This window comes from Miniopterus natalensis, chromosome 2 (genome assembly GCF_054644295.1).
Source record: "Miniopterus natalensis isolate mMinNat1 chromosome 2, mMinNat1.hap1, whole genome shotgun sequence".
In the NCBI taxonomy this organism is placed as follows: Eukaryota; Metazoa; Chordata; class Mammalia; order Chiroptera; family Miniopteridae; genus Miniopterus; species Miniopterus natalensis.
The window spans coordinates 136,685,140-136,704,677 of record NC_142082.1 but is presented as its reverse complement, the minus strand read 5'-3'; the positions used below and the strand labels follow the sequence as shown (position 1 = coordinate 136,704,677).

Here is a 19,538-nt window from a genome sequence, read left to right as displayed (position 1 = left end):
CAGGCAAAGGAAAATTCGACTCTCAAACTCTCAATTTCCTGCGTGACAGTGACCTAAAGTGCCTGCCAATGACCCCTCTTGTTTGAAAGTCACCCTTTAATATTCTATCTTAAAACCTCTGATCTCTCTTTCCCCACCAGGCTTCCCAGCAAGGCCATTGATCTGAAAGGGAATTTCATCTCTAACCTTTGTCCCCAGGCCTGGCAGCTCACATGGACAACCCACTGTCTCCCAGCATTGACCCAGGAACACTTCTTTCCCCAAATAAACCAACCTCCACTAACATCCCCCACTCTGTACTTTCACTGATTATGTGTTGGCAGCTTCTGCCAAGTTCTACGTGTAACTGGCTTCATCTCTCAAGTCAGATGTTTGGCTGTTCCATCCCCTGCAACAAGGACTCACGCCAGCTGGACACACTCTCCTTCCCGGGCCTCTGGCGGCCAGGGCGGAACCAAGATCACAGCTATTGAGACCCTAAGCCCAAAGTTTGTGGCCCTGTCTCAACTGTGTCACTCAAGGAGGGCTTCCTCCAGCAATGATCTCCTCATTGTTCCTGGCCTTCCTATTTCTGGATCTGGCCACAGTGGCCACTCCCAGAGCTGACAGTCAGTGTCTGGCATGTGGAAAGCATGCCTTGGACCTGGAGAGCCAGCGGAAGCTGCTGCTCCATCTGGCCAAGAGAAGCATCTTGGACAAGCTGCACCTCAGCCAGCGCCCAACCCTGAGCCGGCCAGTGTCCAGAGCTGCTCTGAGGACTGCGCTGCAGCGCCTCCATGGGCCCCCACAGGGGGCGCTTCCGGAGGCTGACAGGGGGCAGGAATATGAGATCATCAGCTTTGCTGAGACAGGTGGGTTCCTGATCTGTAGATCTTCCTCAAAACCTGACCTCTCAAGGAAAGGAAAAGTGTCCTCCCCAACCTTATCCCTGACTTCTCTCCTATACAATTCCAGCTCTTCCTTCCCATGACCTGTAATCTAATCCAGGATTCCCACCTCTCAAGTCTCTCTCTTGTAGTTTAGATGTGACCAATGAGCAGCTGAGAAGTGGGTAAACTTCATTTCTTTTAAGACTGCCTGCTCCCATCTCTTTTAGCTCGTCTATCTAAAGACCCTACAAATTTCCCCAGGCTGTGGTGTGAGCCCATCCACTTCCTGGGCCTGGACCCAGAGGCTAGAAGCTGGGGAGTCTGTCTTTTCTCTGGCTCAGGATCCAGCTTCTCTGTCTCCTCTCCCCCAGATGCCTCATTTGGGTAAAAGAGCAAGAGGAAAAACACCAGGACTATAATACCTATCCACCCTACACCTGACCTCTTACCTTGATACCTCAGTTACCCACATCAGAACAGGGTCAAAATGGGACATAAGAATGGTGGATAGGAGATAGAAGAGAAGAGAGAGTTACTTCCATAGAGGGGAAAGGAGTTAGAGAATTTAGTGGGCAGCTAGAGCGAAAGATCAAGAATTCGGAGACAGTACCCTAGAAACAGAACACAAAGTGATCTCTCTGTCCCCTGAGCTTCCTACAAGCGCTTTTTTAGGTCTGGAAGGCCCTTCCCATTCCTGACACCTTTCCCCTGGTCAGCACTTCAAGACTCAGCACTCCCATCATCAAAAAGCCCACCTTGACCGGAGGGTGAGGTGCTTCCTCTTTGGTGGCCCCCACACCCTTGCCCTGAACCTGAATTCTCTGTGTGAAATTGCCTGTTCCCAGGTTTCCTATAAAGACTGTCTTCCAACAGGATATCAGCCCCTTGAGGTCAGAACTGTCATTTATTCCTCATGTTATCACCAGAGACTAGTGTATAGTAGAAATAACATACACTTATACAAAGTTTACTGTGTTTTAAGCCTTTTACATATACTAGTGCCTTGAGATCCTCACAACAGCTCAGTGAGGCAAGTACTATTGTTATTCCCATTTTAGAGGTGATGAAACTAAGGCACAGAAAGGTTGAATAACTTGCTCAGGGTCATATGACTGGTAAGTGGTGGAGCCAGTCATGGCTCTGGAATCCATGGCCTTGGGCACTACACCCCTCTGCTTCTCCCATACCTAGTAGATGCCCAGTAAACACTGGTTGAGTTAAACAACCAAATCACTCTGCAGGTCAGCTTGACCACAGTCTAGAGTCTCCAGTGATGGATGAAACCATATTCTAGTTCAAAATGTGCTTTTCCTCATGATTAAGAACATAATTCTGGAACCAAATAGCGTGGGCTCAAATCCTTGCTCAGACACTTATTACTGTGTGACCTGGGTTGTTGATAGTCAGTTTTCTCATGTGTAAAATGGGCATAACTAGACTATAGTTGAGATAATTTAAATGAGCTAATTCAGGTAATGTACTTAGAAGACTAAGGTGGGAGGGGACAAGAAATAAATCTTGCCCATGAGGGATTTAGGTACTGCTCCTGGAAATAAATTAATTAGAATATAAGGCAGAATGAAATAAATGCTACATGAGGGCACAAGAGTTTGCTGGGCTAGGAGTAACTCACTGGGACTTGGTGAGACAGGGAAGTCTTTCAGAAGATTGCAAATGGGCTGCCATTATAGAGTGTTTGTCTTCAATGGGTAGAGAATGGTAAACAACATCCTAAATAGTGGGAAAAACATGGGTGAAAGTCTAAAGGAGTAGACCGCATTTGGAATTGAAAAGTAGTTTGGAGTTGATTAGAATAGGTGGACAGATGGCCATGAACCATGAGACCCTTGAACACTGAAATCCTGGCTGGTTTTTTTTTTCACCTTTGTATACCTGACACTTAGCCCAGTTCCTGGCACATTGTGAGAATAATGATTGTTACCATGTATCAAGTATACCTGCCTCATCTCCTGTAATTCCCACAACTACCCTATAAACTAAACTTTAGAATTCCCATTTTATGAATGCAGAAACTGAGATTCAAAGAAGCTCACTTACATGGCCAAGGTCATACAGCTTGCAAGGGGCAGAATTCAAGCACAATTATCTCTGACTTCAAAGTCTGTATACTTTCCACATATTTGCTAATCAATGAATGAATACAGTGTTCACACCAGAGGGAGGCTGATCTGAGATGAAGTATGAGGGTGAGAATGACAGATGCCTGGATTTCAGCTTTTGCATTTAAATATTTTAGCTCGAACTTTTCATTTCAATTTAAGTTATCTACACCATAGTGTCAAGCAAAGATCTGAAAATTGTTCTTGCTGAAGATATGACGAGAGAGAGAGAGTTTGGGGCTCTGGGGAAAGTAGGGTAGGGGCCTTCAATGGTGTCCTAGAACTGGCTCATACTGGCTCATGAGAGCTGATTGTGAATATCTCCCAACTGTGCATCCAGAGACATTACATAGATAGTCTGAAATCAGTCATGGTTGGGGAATTTATACCACAGAAATTGGCAAATACTACAAATCGGGGTTCTTTACCCTCTAGAATGCAGTTGTTAAATATTTCCCAGCACACCACTGCCTGTGACCTAAAAATACAGTTAACTGCCTCCTACACACCTAATATACAATGCTGAGACCAGGACAGGATAACAGCAATAGATACTCCTGTTCAAAATGGGAGATGGGGAAGCGGGAGGCACGAATCACTGATCAGCAGTCACTGATCTATGAAAATTCTGATATCTAGCCAGGCACATATCTCCGTCTATCCCAAATCCAGAATTCCCTTGGCTAAGACCTGATTCTGCTCCCTGGTAGGATTTTCCTCTCCTCTCAAGGAGAGTCCTCCACTGTTCTCCTTGGCTTCTAGAGCCACTCTCTCAGACCTTGGCTTCACCCTCTGAGATGTCTTTCCTTTTAAATAAGAAATAACCTGTGTTTGTGGCTGAGAAGTTGAGGGCCCAGAGGCCTCTTTTCATTTTGAACTGTTTCTGTCCCTTTAGTCCACACTGGCACTGCTTTCACTATTAAAATTCTCTTTAAAACTCTGTGGGCCTTCTAAATAATAAATTATAGTCTACTCAGTCAGACAAAAGGCACTCCACTCTGTCAAGACAGACCCCCTACTTAGGGTACAAGGGTGTTGTGGAACACAACTCTTAAGATTCTTAGAAATCCTTCTGTCTAGTTGAGAGGGTCTATAGAACATTATCTTAAGTTTTAAATCTTAACAAAGATGTTAGATCTTAGCAAAGAGTCTTATGGTTGACCCTTTATTTGTTTTATCTTCACACCAAGGCCATATTTTACTGGTAGTGCCTTGGATTTGATTTTTGCCCTGAGACCATATCTTATTTGAAGAATCTTTTGCCAGACAGAGAGGCAAGGAATGAAAATATATTTTATTGTTCAATCTAGCAAGACCAGTTTGAAATATTTTATCAAAATTCTGCTTGAAAATGGAATAGTTCTTATGATAAGGCAGCTAAAATAAGCCAAATGACACTTCCAGTGTTCTGCCTGGAAATATCTTCAGCTAAATTCACAACTTTGTTAGATATCATTTCTAGCTTCCAAGCTACCACAGCTGATAGCCAATACATAACACAGTGTCCCCTTTCTCTGGCTTCCAATAGCAACTTTCTCACTGCTCTTCCTGCCTTCACTAACAGTCTCCTCTCCATCCTTGCAACCTCTGTCTGCTACCCAGTCCCAAAGTCAATGCTACATATTTTAGGTCTTTGTTATAGAACACCCTACTTCTGATACTAGTTTTTGTTTCAGTTATTCATTAATGTAACAAATCAGCCCAAATATGGAGGCTTAAAAGAAAAAAAAAATCAATATTTCTTATGATTTTGTAATTTGGTTGGGCTTATCTGGACAATTCTGATCCATGTGGTCTAGCTGAAGTTGCTCATGTAACTGCATTCAACCAGGAGCTCAGATGGGGCTAGAATATCTAAGATGGTCTCTGATCCTCCAAAGTCTCTCTCCACATGGCTTCTCATCATTCAGTAGTCTCTCCCAAGTTTCTCTGAAGCCAAGTTGCTGGCTTTCAAAAAGATGAAGCCTCAGTGTATAAGTACTCATCAAGCTTCTGTTTGCACTGTGCTTGCCTATGTCTTATTAGCCAAATCAAATCACATGGCTAAGCCCAGAGTTAATATGGAAAGAAATTGTACAAACTGAGGAATATTGGGAGCTGTTGTTCATTGGTGGCAAACAATGTAATAGTTTACCACAACCCCTGGGGGTCATGTGTCTGCCTGCCATAACTGGAATGACTTTAGAGGTCTTAACAGTAAGGTGCTTAGTGACCTAGCAAGAAAAGATTAGTTGGGCCAATCAAACTCTTCTAGGATTTTGGAATTGGGACACTGAAATATCAACTCACTTAGCGAGGAAGAGGTGAATAAAAGGTTTTATGGGCTCAGGACTTGGGGCCACCATTTTGTGAGTTGAGGAAGCTGATGAGGAAGCAGAAGTATATCCACAGAGAGAAAAGAATGAAGTAAACTTACATAGAGACAGATGAGAGAGAGCATGTTGACTCTGAGAGCTGTCAAAAGCTGCCTTATTCCTGACTTTCCAATTCACACGAAGCCTAGTTGAACTTTTTTTCTGCCCTTTTATGTCTACGAAAGTGTCAGTGACATTCCCACAATAAAGTATTCTTTATATATGTAGCTAAGATTAAATCATAATGGGCATATGACTGCTTCCTAAAAGAGTTTGAACTTTCTTCACCAATAAGGTTTTTGAGATGATGAATTTCATGATCTAGCCAACTTTTTGTAAAATAACTCTGGTATCAGTGTAAAATAATAATTAAAGAAAATAAAAGACCATTCATTCAATAAATTTTTATTGAGTGCCGACTATGTACTAAGTACTAGGTGAACCATACAATAGTGAACAATACGGGTACAATTTCTACCTTCGTGGAGTTTATATTGTAGCTGGTTGGGATGGGGGAAGAGAGGGAAGAAGGAGAGGCAAGTAGTAAACAAATAAACGAAAAAACCAAGATGATTATGGAGAGTGATAATGCCTATAAACTAAGCAAGATGATGTTTTAGAGAGATGGAGGTAGAGTTGAAGGCTGCTTCAGATAGGTTAGTCAGGGAAGCATCCTCGAAAAGGAGATACTTGAGCTAAATAACAAAAAGGAGCCAGCCATTCAAAAATCTTGGAAAAACATTCCAGGCAGAGGAAATACTGAGTGCAAAGGCCATGAAGTGGGTCCTTGGAACCACTTCTTGAGTTCAAGGAACAGGAAAAAGACAGTATAGATTGAATATAGTCGGTAAATATCACTATGCCTAATCACATAAGTTTTCTATGTTAAGGGATTTCAACTGTATTCAAATAGTAATGGGAAGGTTGCAGAGGCAGTGCACCAACCACAAGGAATGACATTTCATGGTCAAGCTAAATTGGCTTTAAAGAGCAAGGCTCCTGGCTTCAAGTTCAAGATGGCAGAGTAGGAAGATCCTGAGCTCACCTCCTAGCATTGACACCAAAACTACAACTACATATAGAATAGATATTTCTGAGAACGACCTGAAGACTAGCAGAAGAGATTTTCTACAACCATGGATATAAAGAAAAAGCCACATTGAAATGGGTAGGAGGGGTACAGACTAAGTATAGTCAGAACCTACCCTACCTCCCACTCCCCACACAGTGACTTGCAAATGGGAAGAATATCACAACCACAAAGGTTGTCTCTAAAAGTTTTGAAAACCAGTGGGGTTTACTTCTGGAAGAGCCAAAGGACCATAGGAAACCCAGGTTCCACTCTTTCTAAGTCGCAGCACAGAGGCAGCAGTTTGAAAAGCTGCTAGGTCATATGTGAGGCTGATACATTGACTAATTTTAGGGTGTGTACTGGAGGGACGGGGATCTGTTGGAACTTTCTCCTGAGTCAGAGGTACTGGTGGGCACCATTTTCCTCCTCTTTCTTTAACCCAGCTGGTTTGACACTGGCAGTTGCCATTTCTGACACTCTCCATTAACCTTGTTAACACTGTTTACCCCACCCTGGCATTTCCCTGAGGACTCAGCCAAACTAGCATCCCTCCAAAGTGACTTCTTTCTTGCCATACACAGTGGGCAGCCTCAGTCAGCACCAGTACACAGCAGTGTGTCTGCAACCTCATGGCTGGATGTCACAGCCAGACACACTGAAGGCTTTCCCTGCACACCAGTGTGCCAACAACAGTTGTGGCCAGGCCTCACAGCCAGCAGGCCAGGGACCAGCCTCGCCTACCAGTGTGTCCATAGAAGTTCTGGCCCAGCCACAACAGGGCACCACACTAGTTCACTCAGGAATACCTCTGGAACACCTGGCTCTGGTGACAAGGTGGATTCCACCACTGGACCCCACAGGACACCTTCTAAATAAAGCAATTTTTTCAAGACCAGGAGTTGTAGCTGACCTACCTAATGCATAGAAACAAACAGGCAAAATGAAGAGAGAAAAGAATATGTTCCAAACAAACAAAAAAACTCCCTGGCCAGGTAGTTCAGTTGGTTGGAGCATCGTCCTGTGCACCAAAAGATTGTGGGTTCCATTCTCAATTGGGGTACATACCTAAGTTGCAGGTTTGATCCCCAGATGGGCATGTACAGAAGGCAGCTGGTCGATGTTTCTCTCTCACATCGATGTTTTTCTCTCTCTCTCTCCATAAAAATCAATCATTTAAAATAATAATAAGAAGAAAAACAGGACAAAACCCCAGAAAAAAAACTAAATGAAAAAGAAATAAATGACACTGAGGTAAGCTGTCTGCTAGATAAAGAATTCAAAGTAATAGTCGTAAAGATGCTAGCCAAACTCTGCAGACAAGTGGGTAAACTCAGTGAGAATTTTCACAAAGAGATAAAAATGATTTTTATTTAAAAGGACGTATCAGAACTGAAGACTGTAACAACTGAAATGAAAAATACACTTGAGGGAATCAACAGTGGACCAGATGGTGCAGAAGAATGGATCAGCAATCAGGAAGACAGGATAGTTGGAAGTCACCCAATTGGAAGATTAAAAAGAAAAGAATTAAAAAGAATGAAGGTAGCATAAGGGACCTTTGGGACAGCATCAAGCATACTAACATTCAAATCATAGGGTTACCAGAAGGAGAAAAGAGAGAGAAAGTGATGGAAAACCTATTTGAAGAAATAATGACTGAAAACTTCCCTAACCTGGAGAAGAAAACAGACCCAAGTCCAGGAAGCACAGAGAGTCCTAAACAACTGAACCCAAAGAGGCTCACACCAAGACACATTATAATTAAAGAGTTAAAATTTAAACATAAAGAGAGAATCTTAAAAGCAGCAAGAGAAAAACAACTAGTTACATACAAGGGAATGCCCATAAGACTGTCAGCTGACTTTTCAACAGAAACTTTGCAGGCCAGAAGGGAATGGCACAATGTAGTCAATATGATGAAAAGGGGAAAAATTTACAACCAAGAATACTGTACCCAACAAGGTTATCATTCAGAATTGAAGGTGAGATCAGGATTTTCCCAGAGTAGCAAAAGCTAAAGAGTTCATCACTGCTAAACCAGCATTACAAGAAATATTAAAGGGAATTCCGTAAGTGGAAAAGAAAAGGCCAAAACTAGAAATAAGAAAATACATGAAAGAAGAAAAAAATCTCACTAGTAAAGGCAAACATTAGTAAAGGTAGAAGACCAACAACTTATAAATATAGTATGAAAATAATTAAAATGACAAAAATTATTATTTTTTGTTAATCTTCACATGAGGATATTTTTTCCATTGCTTCTCAGAGAGAGTGGAAGGGAGGGGGGAAAGAAAGAGAGAAACATCGATATGAGAGAGACACATCAACTGGTTACCTCCTGCACGCACTTCAACCAGGGATGGGGAGTGAACCCACAACCCAGGTACATGCCGTTGACCAGGAATCAAACCTACCACCCTTCAGTGTTCAGGCTTATGTTCTAACTACTGAGCAACACTGGCCAGGGCTCAATAATTATTTTAAATGTAAGTTGATTAAGTGCTCCATTAAAAAACATAGGGTGACTGAATGGATAAAAAAAACAAGACCCTTACATATGCTGCCTACATGAGACTCCACATTGAAAGACACATACAGACTGAAAATAAAGGGATGGAAAAAGATATTTCATGATAATGAAATGGAAAAAAAGAAAAAAAGAAGCTGGAATAGTAATACTTATATCAGACAAAATAGACTTTAAAACAAATGCTGTAACAAGAGACAAAAAAGACCCAGGAATTCCACTTCTGGGCACTTATCTGAAGAAAATGAAACACTAATTTAAAAAGATATACTCACCCCTATGTTCACTGCAACATTATTTACAATAGCCAGTATATAGAAGGTGATCATCAATAGATGAAAGGATAAAAAAGTGTAGGTGTATGTGTGTATACACACACACATGAATATTACTCAACCATGGAAAGAATGAAATTTTGCCATTTGCAACAACATGGATAGACCAAGAAGGTATTACACTAAGTGAAATAAATTAGAGAAAGACGAATATTGTACCATTTCACTTATGTATGGAATCTAAAAAACTAGACAAATGAATAAACAAAACAAAGACTCATAGATTCAGAAAAACTGATAGTTGCCAGAAGGTTGAGTGGTGGGGGTATAGGCAAAATGTGAAGGGGAGTAAGAGGTACAAACATAGTTATAACATAGGTAAGTCACAGGGGTGTAAAGTACAGCATAGGGAATACTGTCAATAATATCACAATAACTTTGTACAGTGACAGATGGATAGTGGACTTTTTGTGTTGGTCACTTTGTAAGGTATATAAATGTGTAATCTCACTATGTTGTACACTTGAAACTAATATTGTATGTCAGCTGTAATTAAAAAGAGCTTTACATTCCAAAATAAAAAGTAGACATGAAAAAAATAGTAATGGGAAGACTTTGAAAGATTTTAAGCTCAGGAGGTTAAGCTGATCATATTTATGTAATAAAAAGATCATACTAGCTGATATGTGCAGAATGATTTGGAGGGCAAGAGTGAACCACTTAGGAAACAATTGCCATAGTTCAAGAAAAAGATCATAGTGGGTTGAACTAATGCAGCAGTTTTCAACCAGCATGCCATGGCAGGCACACTGGTGTGCCACAAGAATTTTTAAAACATGCAATACCTAACTATTCAGGGACACTGACTCCTTTTCCTTTAGACTGTCAAGGAAAAAAATGACAACAGCCACCTAGCAGCTCAGCGGTTGAGCATTGACCTATGATCAGAAGATCGCAGTTTGATTTCTGGTCAGGGCACATGCCTGGGTTGTGGGCTCAGTCCCTGGTGGGGAGCGTGCAGGAGGCAGCTGATCAATGGCTCATCATTGATGTTTCTATCTCTCTCTCTCCCTTTCCCTCTCTCTCTCTGAAATTAATAAAAACATATATTTTTTGAAATGACAACAGCCAACACAATAACTATCCAGTGCTACTGAATCAAAATTATACTTATATTTTTGTCAGATCAGCAAATAATATATTTTTTGGTGTGCTGCAGGATTTTAGTAATTAGTTTATGTGTGCAATGAGATGAAAAAGGTTGAAAATTACTGAGCTAATGTATAGTAAAGGAGACAGGATAAGTGAAATTATATTATTAATTGGAGGTAGAATTAACAGACCTTGCAGATAATTTCAAAATAGGGGATGAGAGCAATCAAGTTTTTGGCATAAGCAATGCATTTATAGGGAAGGGGAATATTGGAGAAGAAATCGGTTTTGGGAGATAAATCTAGAGTTCTTTGAACATGAAAAGTTTGAGATATCATTGGATATCCACGTGGATTATCAGATCAGCAGCTAGATATACAAACGGGGGTTTGGAAAGAGATCAGGGCCAGGGATATATATTTGGGACTCATCAACATATAGATGAAATGGAAAGCCATGGGAATTGATGAGACTACTCTGAGAGAGAGATATAGAAGAAAAAGGAGAAGGGAGCTCAGGACCTCCAACATGTAGAGATCAGGCAGAGAAAGAGGAGCTGTCAGCAAAAAAAACCCAAAAAAACAAAAATGGAGTGGCCAGAGTCACAAAAGCCAGGAGAAAAAACTTTCAAGAAGGAGGGAATGCTTAAGTGTGTCAAACACTGCTTAAAAGTCAAGAAAGATGAATATAAAGAGATGAAACCATTGGACTTGGCAACATGGCAGGTGTTGGTGAACCTGACAAGAATAATTTCAGTGGAATGGAGTGAATAGAAACCAAATTAAAGTGTTTCAATGGGGCAGGTGAAGGATAAAGAGGGGAACTGGAGCAATAGTAATAGGGACAGGAAGAAATGCATAGACTTTAGAACCATTGTGGTAAGGGACTCGATGTGGGAAGTGAGGGAGGTGACCATAGGATATCTAGAGATGATAAGAAGAGTAGTGGCTCCACTAATTCTAAGAACAAAAAGAGAGATCTGTGAGGAAGAAAATGATTTCCATTTGGAACAAATTGATTTTAATGTGCTGGCAGGACATTCATGTGTCCTGAAGCTTGGTGATTCCCAAATCTATATGTCCAGTCCAGAGATGCAAAATGGTCTGGACTGGACATACAGATTTGAGAATCACCAGAATAAAAATTGTTTTGGCTGACCATGAGTGTGGGTAAGAGTTCCCCTCAGTGTAAAAGTCAACTTTTGGGGAAATCTTGCATTAAAATGATGGTCAGAGAAAAAAAAACGAGCAAAGAAAATCAAGCAAGACTCATAAGAGAGTTGTATAATGGAAACCAAGAGAGAAAAGATTTTTAAGGAAAGGGGAGTCAACAATGCCAACAATGTGATCAAGAGTGAGCAGAGAGTGTTCAAGAGTGCTGAGAGCTCAGCTGGTCATGGCTAAGCGGTTGAGCATCAGCCTAGGATCCAGGAGATCGAGGTTCGATTCCCGGTCAGGGCACATGCCCAGGTTGTGGGCTCGATCCCCAGTTGGGGACATGTAGGAGGCAGCCGATCAATGACTCTCTCATCATTGATGTTTCTATCTCTCTCTCTCTGTCCCTTCCTCTCTCTGAAATCAATAAAGATATATTTTTTAAAAAAAGAGTGCTGGGAATAGAGAGGTAGCTGTTAGAACTGACACCCAGAAGGCCACAATGACTGGGGCTTCTTGTGTCCACAGGCTTCTCCGACATCAACCAGACTCGTCTTGATTTCCACTTCTTCTCTGATAGAACTACTGGTGGCGTGGAGGTCCAGCAGGCTAGCCTTATGTTCTTTGTGCAGCTCCCTCCCAGTACTACCTGGACTTTGAAGGTGAGGGTCCTTGTGCTAGGCCCACATGATTCCAACCTCACCTTGGCCACTCAGCATCTGCTGAAGGTGGATGCCAGTGGCTGGCACCAGCTCCTCCTGGGGCCTGAAGCTCAGGCTGCCTGCAGCCAGGGACACCTGACCCTGGAGCTTGTACCTGAAGGCCAGGTAGCCCAAAGCTCAGTCATCCTGAGTGGGGTTGCCCATAGGCCTTTCGTGGCAGCCCGGGTGAGAGCTGGGGGCAAGCACAGGATTCGACGGCATGGTATTGATTGCCAGGGTGGGTCCAGGATGTGCTGTCGACAAGAGTTCTTTGTGGACTTCCGTGAGATTGGCTGGCATGACTGGATCATCCAACCTGAAGGCTATGCAATGAACTTCTGCACAGGGCAGTGCCCACTGCATGTAGCAGGCATGCCTGGCATTGCTGCCTCCTTTCACACTGCAGTGCTCAATCTTCTCAAGGCCAACACAGCCACAGGCACCGCTGGAGGGAGCTCATGCTGCGTGCCCACAATCCGGCACCCCCTGTCTCTGCTCTACTATGACAGAGACAGCAACATTGTCAAGACTGATATACCTGACATGGTGGTAGAGGCCTGCGGGTGCAGTTAGTCCATGTGGTATGGAGAGCCCAAGCTGGGGTAGGCAAATATGCCCTCACAGAGGTATGCTTCCTTGAGAAGAGGGACAGACTCCATTACTGCCTCTGTCTAGAAGGTGCACTCCCTCTTCCTGAGCAACCTGTGGAAATTATCCCAACTTTGACTTGAAGAGATCATCTAAAGAGAGTCACTGTACCATCTTCACAACCACCAGCCTCTCCTAGAGCACAGTCCATCCAGCAAGCCTCACATGCTCAACTACCATCCCAGAGACTCTGATCCACCTCCAACGATGAGCAGTGCAATCTAGTTCCCAGGCAGACACCCAGAGTCTACTCTTAATCCACCCCATCATCCACTATGCCTCCCTGCCCTTTGCACTCAATGTTCTCCCCACTCTGGATAAGCTGACCCAGTCCCTTCCCTTGATTTTCTGAATCTCCAGAGAGTCCCCTCCTTGGTTTCACCAAAGATTAGATCATTACTCTCCAAAATGAGGCTCATTCCTCTGTCTTGAGCCCCTTTTCTTCTTACTTGCCCAGGTGGGCTGCTAAGGCTCTTTTGGCACACCCATGTCCATTCTTTGTCTTTTTCTGCTCTACTGTATGCCCTTGAGGCCTGACTCACCTGAGTTCCTTTGGCCCCTGCTTCTTACTGAGTTTGACTAAGGGGAGACACAAGCAAGAAGTCAGAGCATTTCTTATTCCTGCTCCCTCAGCCTAGGTGCCATGGTTCTGTGTGACCGTGGCTGTGACATGTACCTACAACTCCTGTCTGGCTCCCCCATTCCATGGCTCCAGCTTTGCCTGGGTTCTGATATCACTGCTTCCTTGCTAGAGGCTTGTAGTGGCTCTCCACTCTTACTAGTCCCTAGGTGCTTTACATATATCTGTAAAGAAGCCCTTCACTAAGTCTTCTCAGTGATGCAACCACAGAAAGCTGAGCAGGTCTTTGGTCTCCAGCCAGGACCCTGACTGACAGGCCAGATGACACACAGCCTTCCTGCCCTGCCCATTTCTGCTCTCTCCTCACACAGGTTCCTCTCCACTGAGCTATTGCCTCCGTCCCATACTTCATGCCTCTTCCTTCCCCAGGTTGCCTCTCCCCTTCTTTGTTAAGCCCCCTCCACCCTTTCAGAATCATCTTTGCTGGTCTCAAAGCCAATAAAGACTTGGGTTTTACCTGCTCCTCTCCTCCTCCTGTACTTACAGATCATTGCTCAATCAGCAAGTAAGCCAACAACCTGTGGGCATACAAGTGGTGGGAGGCAGAGGAATGGCTCAGACATGGCTGCCGTCCTTTCACCAACCCCCAGGGCTCCATCCAGGAGTCCTGCTTGGAAGCTGGAACTGGCTAAGGGCCACTAGAGTGGGACAGGGAGAAAAAAGAGGAAGGCCTGGGGTGAGAAGAGGGAGGCATCTGCTCTGCAACTGGGTTCTTTTGACACCAGCAATTGTCAATCGGTGTGCTGCAAGAATTTTTAGAACATTCAATACCTGACTATTTAGTCAGGAGCACTGACCTCTTTTCCCTTAGATTGTCAAATAAAAGAAATGACAACAGCCAACACAACAATAGCCATCCTGTGTGAATGCCCTGTCTTGAACCATAAATATATAGGTCATATAAGAGTTGCATCTTTTTTTTAAATCCTCACCAGGGGATATTTTTTTCCATTGATTTTCAGAGAGAGTGAAAGGGAGGGAAGAGAAGGAGAGAGGGAGAGACAGAGAGGGAAACATCAATGAGACACATCAGTTAGTTGCCTCCTGCATGCACCCTGACCAGGGTCTGGGATCGAACCTGCAACTGAGGTATATGCCCTTGACTGGAAATCGAACCCACCACTCTTTGGGTCCACAGGCCGATGCTCTAACCACTGAGAAAACTGGCCAGGGCAAGAGTTGCATCTTATTGGTCATGTTACATGATAAGGCTGCATTTGATTGGTTAATTCTTGGTATCAGAAATCCTTATATAAAAGTATAGACACCTGATTTTTTAAAATATTTTTTTAAAGAGAGAGGAAGGGAGAGGGGGAAAGATACATCGATAAGAGAGAAACATCTATCAGCTGCCTTCTACAAGCCCCCTACTGAGGATAGAGCCCACAACATGAGCCACAACCTGGGCATGTGCCCTGATGTGGAATCCAATTGCAGGCCTTTCAGTGCATGGGACACCACCAACTGAGCCACACCTGCCACAGCTAGACACTTAATTTTTTAAAAAGTCACTTTGGAGCAAAAAGGGTAGTTAATTACTTATTACTTTTTGTAAATCAATCAAAATTATGCCTTTTTTGGGTCAGATCAGCAAAAAATATATTTTTTGGTGTGCCACAGAATTTTAGTAATTAGTTTGTGTGCCGTGAGATGAAAAAGGTTGAAAATCGCTGCTCTAGACCTTTGCCCCCTTCCCCCACCATCTCCTCCCTTTGGTTGGACAGCCCTGAACTATGGGGTCGATATTGTCTGCAGCCCAAGGCCGAGATTTTGCAAAACCCGTGTGTCCTTTGGGTTACGTGATGTCTGTGTTTGCTCAGCTTATAACCCCCTTCTACCAAGGTCTGAGGTCCTTGGAATAGGAGCCCTAGAGGAGAAAGTCTGAAAGGGACCTCCTGGGAGACTGCAAGTCTGAGCTGTGAGGCTTCCTGAGCAAACTCATGAAAGTTATCCCACCTTTGACCTGAGATCTTCATCTAAGGAGAGAACCTAAGGAAGTCTTCTGGTATCTCTCCCTCCACCCATCTCCTGCCCCTCCCAGATCTAATTTCCTTCCCTTCCCACCACAACTTCAGTCCCCAGAGCCAAGACTAAAGTGAGGTGAAGTGAAGAACTCAGCTTAGGGGCAAAATTTTAAGGGGATGCCAAAAAGTTACCAATCAAGATAAATAAGATTTCAATTTAATATTTTTAAAACATCAAAATTAATGCAAAAAAATCCATGATGAAAAAAATGGCAAAGTTTTAAATAAACACAGGATCAGTATTATTCCCTTTCTCTTTGGCTCTGCCTTTTATAACAAAGAGGGAGAGTGGATCTGTCTTCTTCCAAACCTTTTCTTCCAGAGTTCCCTGAGCCCCTAACTCTAGACTGTCAGACTTTTCTCACTTAGGCAAGATAATCATTCAGGATTCTTCTACTTCCTTACCCACCCCTAAACTTTGCTGCTACCCACCAGCCCCAACCAGGTTGGTGGTAGGGCGGGCCTGTGAGGCAGATGGCTGGGGTATTTATAACCCAGGAGCACTTCTTGGGAAAAGTGACTAAGATGCTAAGAGCATATTTATAGCTGAGTTCTGACGTAAGTGTCAGTGGAGAGGTAGGGCCAAGCCAGGCACAGCAGCAAGAAGGTAGGAAGAGCTGGAAATTGGGAGCACCTGAATGAGAGAGTGGGGGAGATGTGAGGTCAGAGATTCCTGTAGCTACTACTTGCTGCTTCCCTTGACACTGTCTCCTGGCACCAAAAGGTAAGCTCTCTGAAACACCGCCATGGGCAAAAACCTCTACTTTGCAGTTCTACGGTCCAGACCCCAGGGGCAGAGGGCTGTCACCAGCAGGACCAACAGAGAGGGGGCTGCAGAGAGCACTGGACAGAGGGGTTTGAATGTTTCAAGACCTGGGGGGAAATGCAGGGTGGACAGGAGGGTCTATAAAGTCTCATTGTCCCTTCTCCCTGCTACCCACCACATGGTGCCTTGAGTTTCTAGGAAGTGCCTTGCACCCATCACCAAGCTCCATTGCCACCTGTTATTGTGATGAGGTCCAAAACCAAAGGTAACCGTGATGCGGGTCCTGACAACATTCTATGCTCTCTGGCAGTAGTGAGATGCGAGAGCAGAGGGAACCAGCTTCTTTGTCTCCTGTTAGAGAGACAGGGTCCCCAGAGTGAGACGTTAGGAAGCACTGCGTCTCTCCACTCCCCAAAGCAGCCCCTTCCCTGGGACACTGGTCAAGGCTGAGACAGCTGCTGTCCAGTAGCACGGCACTGCCACATGGTGGACATTGTCGGTACTGAGACCCAGCCCCCAAAGCACCACCTCTCTTCCCCTTATGCCAGGTCCAGCAATCTCTCTTGACAGCCCCCACTGGCTAAATAGTGGAGAGATGAGTAAAATGGGCTGGGAGAACGTTTCCAAATCACACTCACTTCTTCCCATCTTCTTGAAGAAACTGGGGTGTAAGGGAAAAGGCTAGCATGAGGCCTTCCCTCATAAGTTCAAGGTGGAGGGGCCTTGGCCCTCCAATTTAAAGTCAGCAAGAAAGTGTGATGAGGAGGACTGGGATTGGAACTATGGTTGCTGCACTCTTTTTGTTTGGTTCTACTCTTAAAAGTCCTAAACCGCTCATTTCCCACCCCCATTAACAGAGACCTGGCACCACTTCTAGGGTGCCCCACATTAAGCAACTCTCACAGTCCCCTGAAAGAGAACCAGCAGCTGGGTACACGCCCTCCCAAGTCCCATGCCCTCTGCCAGCTTTGCTGGACTCTGCCCTGCTATAAGATTGCATCACCCCCACCCCCATCCCACCTCCCTGGGTTTCTCCAGACATCACAGTAACATGCCAACCCCATGCTCCTGCCCTCCTCCACATTGTGCTTCAGTCCAGCTGGACTCTGGGCAGCCAGCACAGGCAGGGTCAGGGGGTGACTTTCGTGTCCCGTGGCACTGCCACCTTGGCCTGGGCAAAAGGACTCTGTTCCTCCCGCCCCCACCCCCTAACCTCTCACCCCTGGACCAGACCCATTGCTAGAAATAGAAACCAGAGTTGTTCTTGCCCAAAGACCCCAGAGAAAGAACCACTGGAACTCACAACTGCATCAGGGAAACTCCTGCAGCGGTGGCCGCAGAGCAAGCTAAAGAGGCTGAAAGGATGAAGGGAAGTTGCCCCTCTCCACCTTGCTATATGGAGTTCCCTCCCCCAAGTCCCAGACCTTGAGGACTGACCATGTGAAATCATCCTCTTTCTTGCATCATGCGTGTCCACATTGCCCCCCCCCCCATACCCCTACCTTAAGCTCAGTGACCAGGGCCAAATGGTGAAACCTGAGCTCCAGGGGGGACAGCCACCCCCTGCAGGGGCTTGATGGGCAGCACAGCTGGCCAATCTGGGGCTCAGAGGGTAGGTCTGCTGGCTGACCAGGCTGACCACGAGGTGAGGGAGCCCCACGCTGCAGGCTCTAAAGAGGCCCCAGTCAGTAACCAGACATGAGCTGTGAGGGTCAAATTGGCAGACTGTGCTAAACACAGCTACCCATCGGACCACCCACTTTCTACCAGGCAATAGAAGATAGGTGGCTCTACCCTTGGCTAAGGGTAGGTGTGGCACTGGTGTCTGCTGCTGCTGTGCCCTCTTTGGCCTCCACGCAATCAGACTCAACAGAAGGAGCAACTGCCATCCGAGGCTCCCATTCCGACCCAGGGACATTCATCAGGAACATGGGGCTCCCTGATGTCCAGCTCCCGCTGCTGCTGCTATGGGCACTGGTGTGGGCGCAGGGGGCAAGGTCTCTGTGTCCCTCCTGTGGGGGCCCCACACTGGTGCCCCAAGCAGAACGAGCCCTGGTCCTGGAGCTGGCCAAGCAGCAAATCCTGGCGGGGCTGCACCTGACCAGTCGTCCCAGAATAACTAATCCTCCACCCCAGGCAGCACTGACCAGAGCTCTCCGGAGACTACAGCAGGAAAGTGTGGCTCCGAAGAGTGGGGAGGAGGTCATCAGCTTTGCTACCACCACAGGTGGGTGAGGGAGAGACAGGCAGAGAACAGACAGGGAGAGGGAAGCAGAAAGGGAGGCTGACAGAAAAGGCAGACAGGGCTGGGTGTGGGAGGAGAAGCTGGGGCAGGGGCTGGGTGCGGAGGATGCTAGGCAGTCCCTGTTTCTTCTAAAGGTGGGTGCTAGGGAGAGCAGAGGGCAGGGCTTGCAGGAGTCTCGGAGGAGAGCTCCATCTCTGCCCCGTCCCTCAGTCCTCTCTCCATCTCTCCGGCAGACTCCTCCACTTCAACCTGCAGCTCCACGCTTACCTTCCGCCTGTCCACTCCTCGGTCCCACCGCCTGTACTATGCCCGCCTGTGGCTGCACGCGCTCCCCACCCTTCCTGGCACTCTTTTCTTGAAGATCTTCCGATGGGACCCCAGGAGGAGGCACAGAGGGCCCCGCGCCTTGCTGGCTGAGCACCAAGTTTCAACCCCCGGCTGGCATGCTCTGACTCTGCCCTCTAGTGGCTTGAGGGGTGAGGAGTCTCGCACCCTGAGACTACAGCTGGACTGCAGTCCCCTAGAAGGCAACAGCACAGCTGCCAGGCGGTCTCAGCGGCTCCTGGACACTGAGGGAAACCGGCGGCCCTTCCTGGAGCTTAAGATCCGGCCCAGTGAGCTGGGAGCAGGCCGGGCCAGGAGGAGGACCCCCACCTGTGAGCCTGAGACTCCCTTATGTTGTAGACGAGACCATTACGTAAACTTCCAGGAACTGGGATGGCGGGACTGGATCCTGCAGCCTGAGGGGTACCAGCTGAATTACTGCAGTGGGCAGTGCCCCTCCCACCTGGCTGGCAGTCCGGGCATCGCTGCCTCTTTCCATTCTGCTGTCTTCAGCCTCCTCAAGGCCAACAATCCTTGGCCCTTGGGTACCTCCTGCTGTGTCCCTACTGCCCGAAGGCCTCTCTCTCTTCTCTACCTGAACCGTGATGGCAATGTGGTCAAGACAGATGTGCCAGATATGGTGGTGGAGGCCTGTGGTTGCAGCTAG

General features: G+C 45.7%; 2 protein-coding genes across 2 annotated transcripts; both read left to right on the top strand.

The window, feature by feature from the left end:
- The first annotated feature begins 538 nt into the window (after positions 1-538).
- On the top strand, positions 539-12,797 carry INHBC (inhibin subunit beta C). The gene is made up of 2 exons (XM_016224441.2): positions 539-851; positions 12,052-12,797. Exons 1-2 carry the CDS (start codon positions 539-541, stop codon positions 12,795-12,797), a joined length of 1,059 nt encoding a protein of 352 aa, XP_016079927.2.
- Positions 12,798-18,231: 5,434 nt separating this feature from the next.
- On the top strand, positions 18,232-19,538 carry INHBE (inhibin subunit beta E). The gene is made up of 2 exons (XM_016224442.2): positions 18,232-18,529; positions 18,781-19,538. Exons 1-2 carry the CDS (start codon positions 18,232-18,234, stop codon positions 19,536-19,538), a joined length of 1,056 nt encoding a protein of 351 aa, XP_016079928.1.

Bases quoted from the DNA above. Each gene is read 5' to 3' on its own strand.
- INHBC (XM_016224441.2), top strand. From the start codon at position 539: ATGATCTCCTCATTGTTCCTGGCCTTCCTATTTCTGGATCTGGCCACA. The intron at 852-12,051 runs GTGGGTTCCTGA...TTGTGTCCACAG, and splicing joins CATCAGCTTTGCTGAGACAG to GCTTCTCCGACATCAACCAG.
- INHBE (XM_016224442.2), top strand. From the start codon at position 18,232: ATGGGGCTCCCTGATGTCCAGCTCCCGCTGCTGCTGCTATGGGCACTG. The intron at 18,530-18,780 runs GTGGGTGAGGGA...TCTCTCCGGCAG, and splicing joins CAGCTTTGCTACCACCACAG to ACTCCTCCACTTCAACCTGC.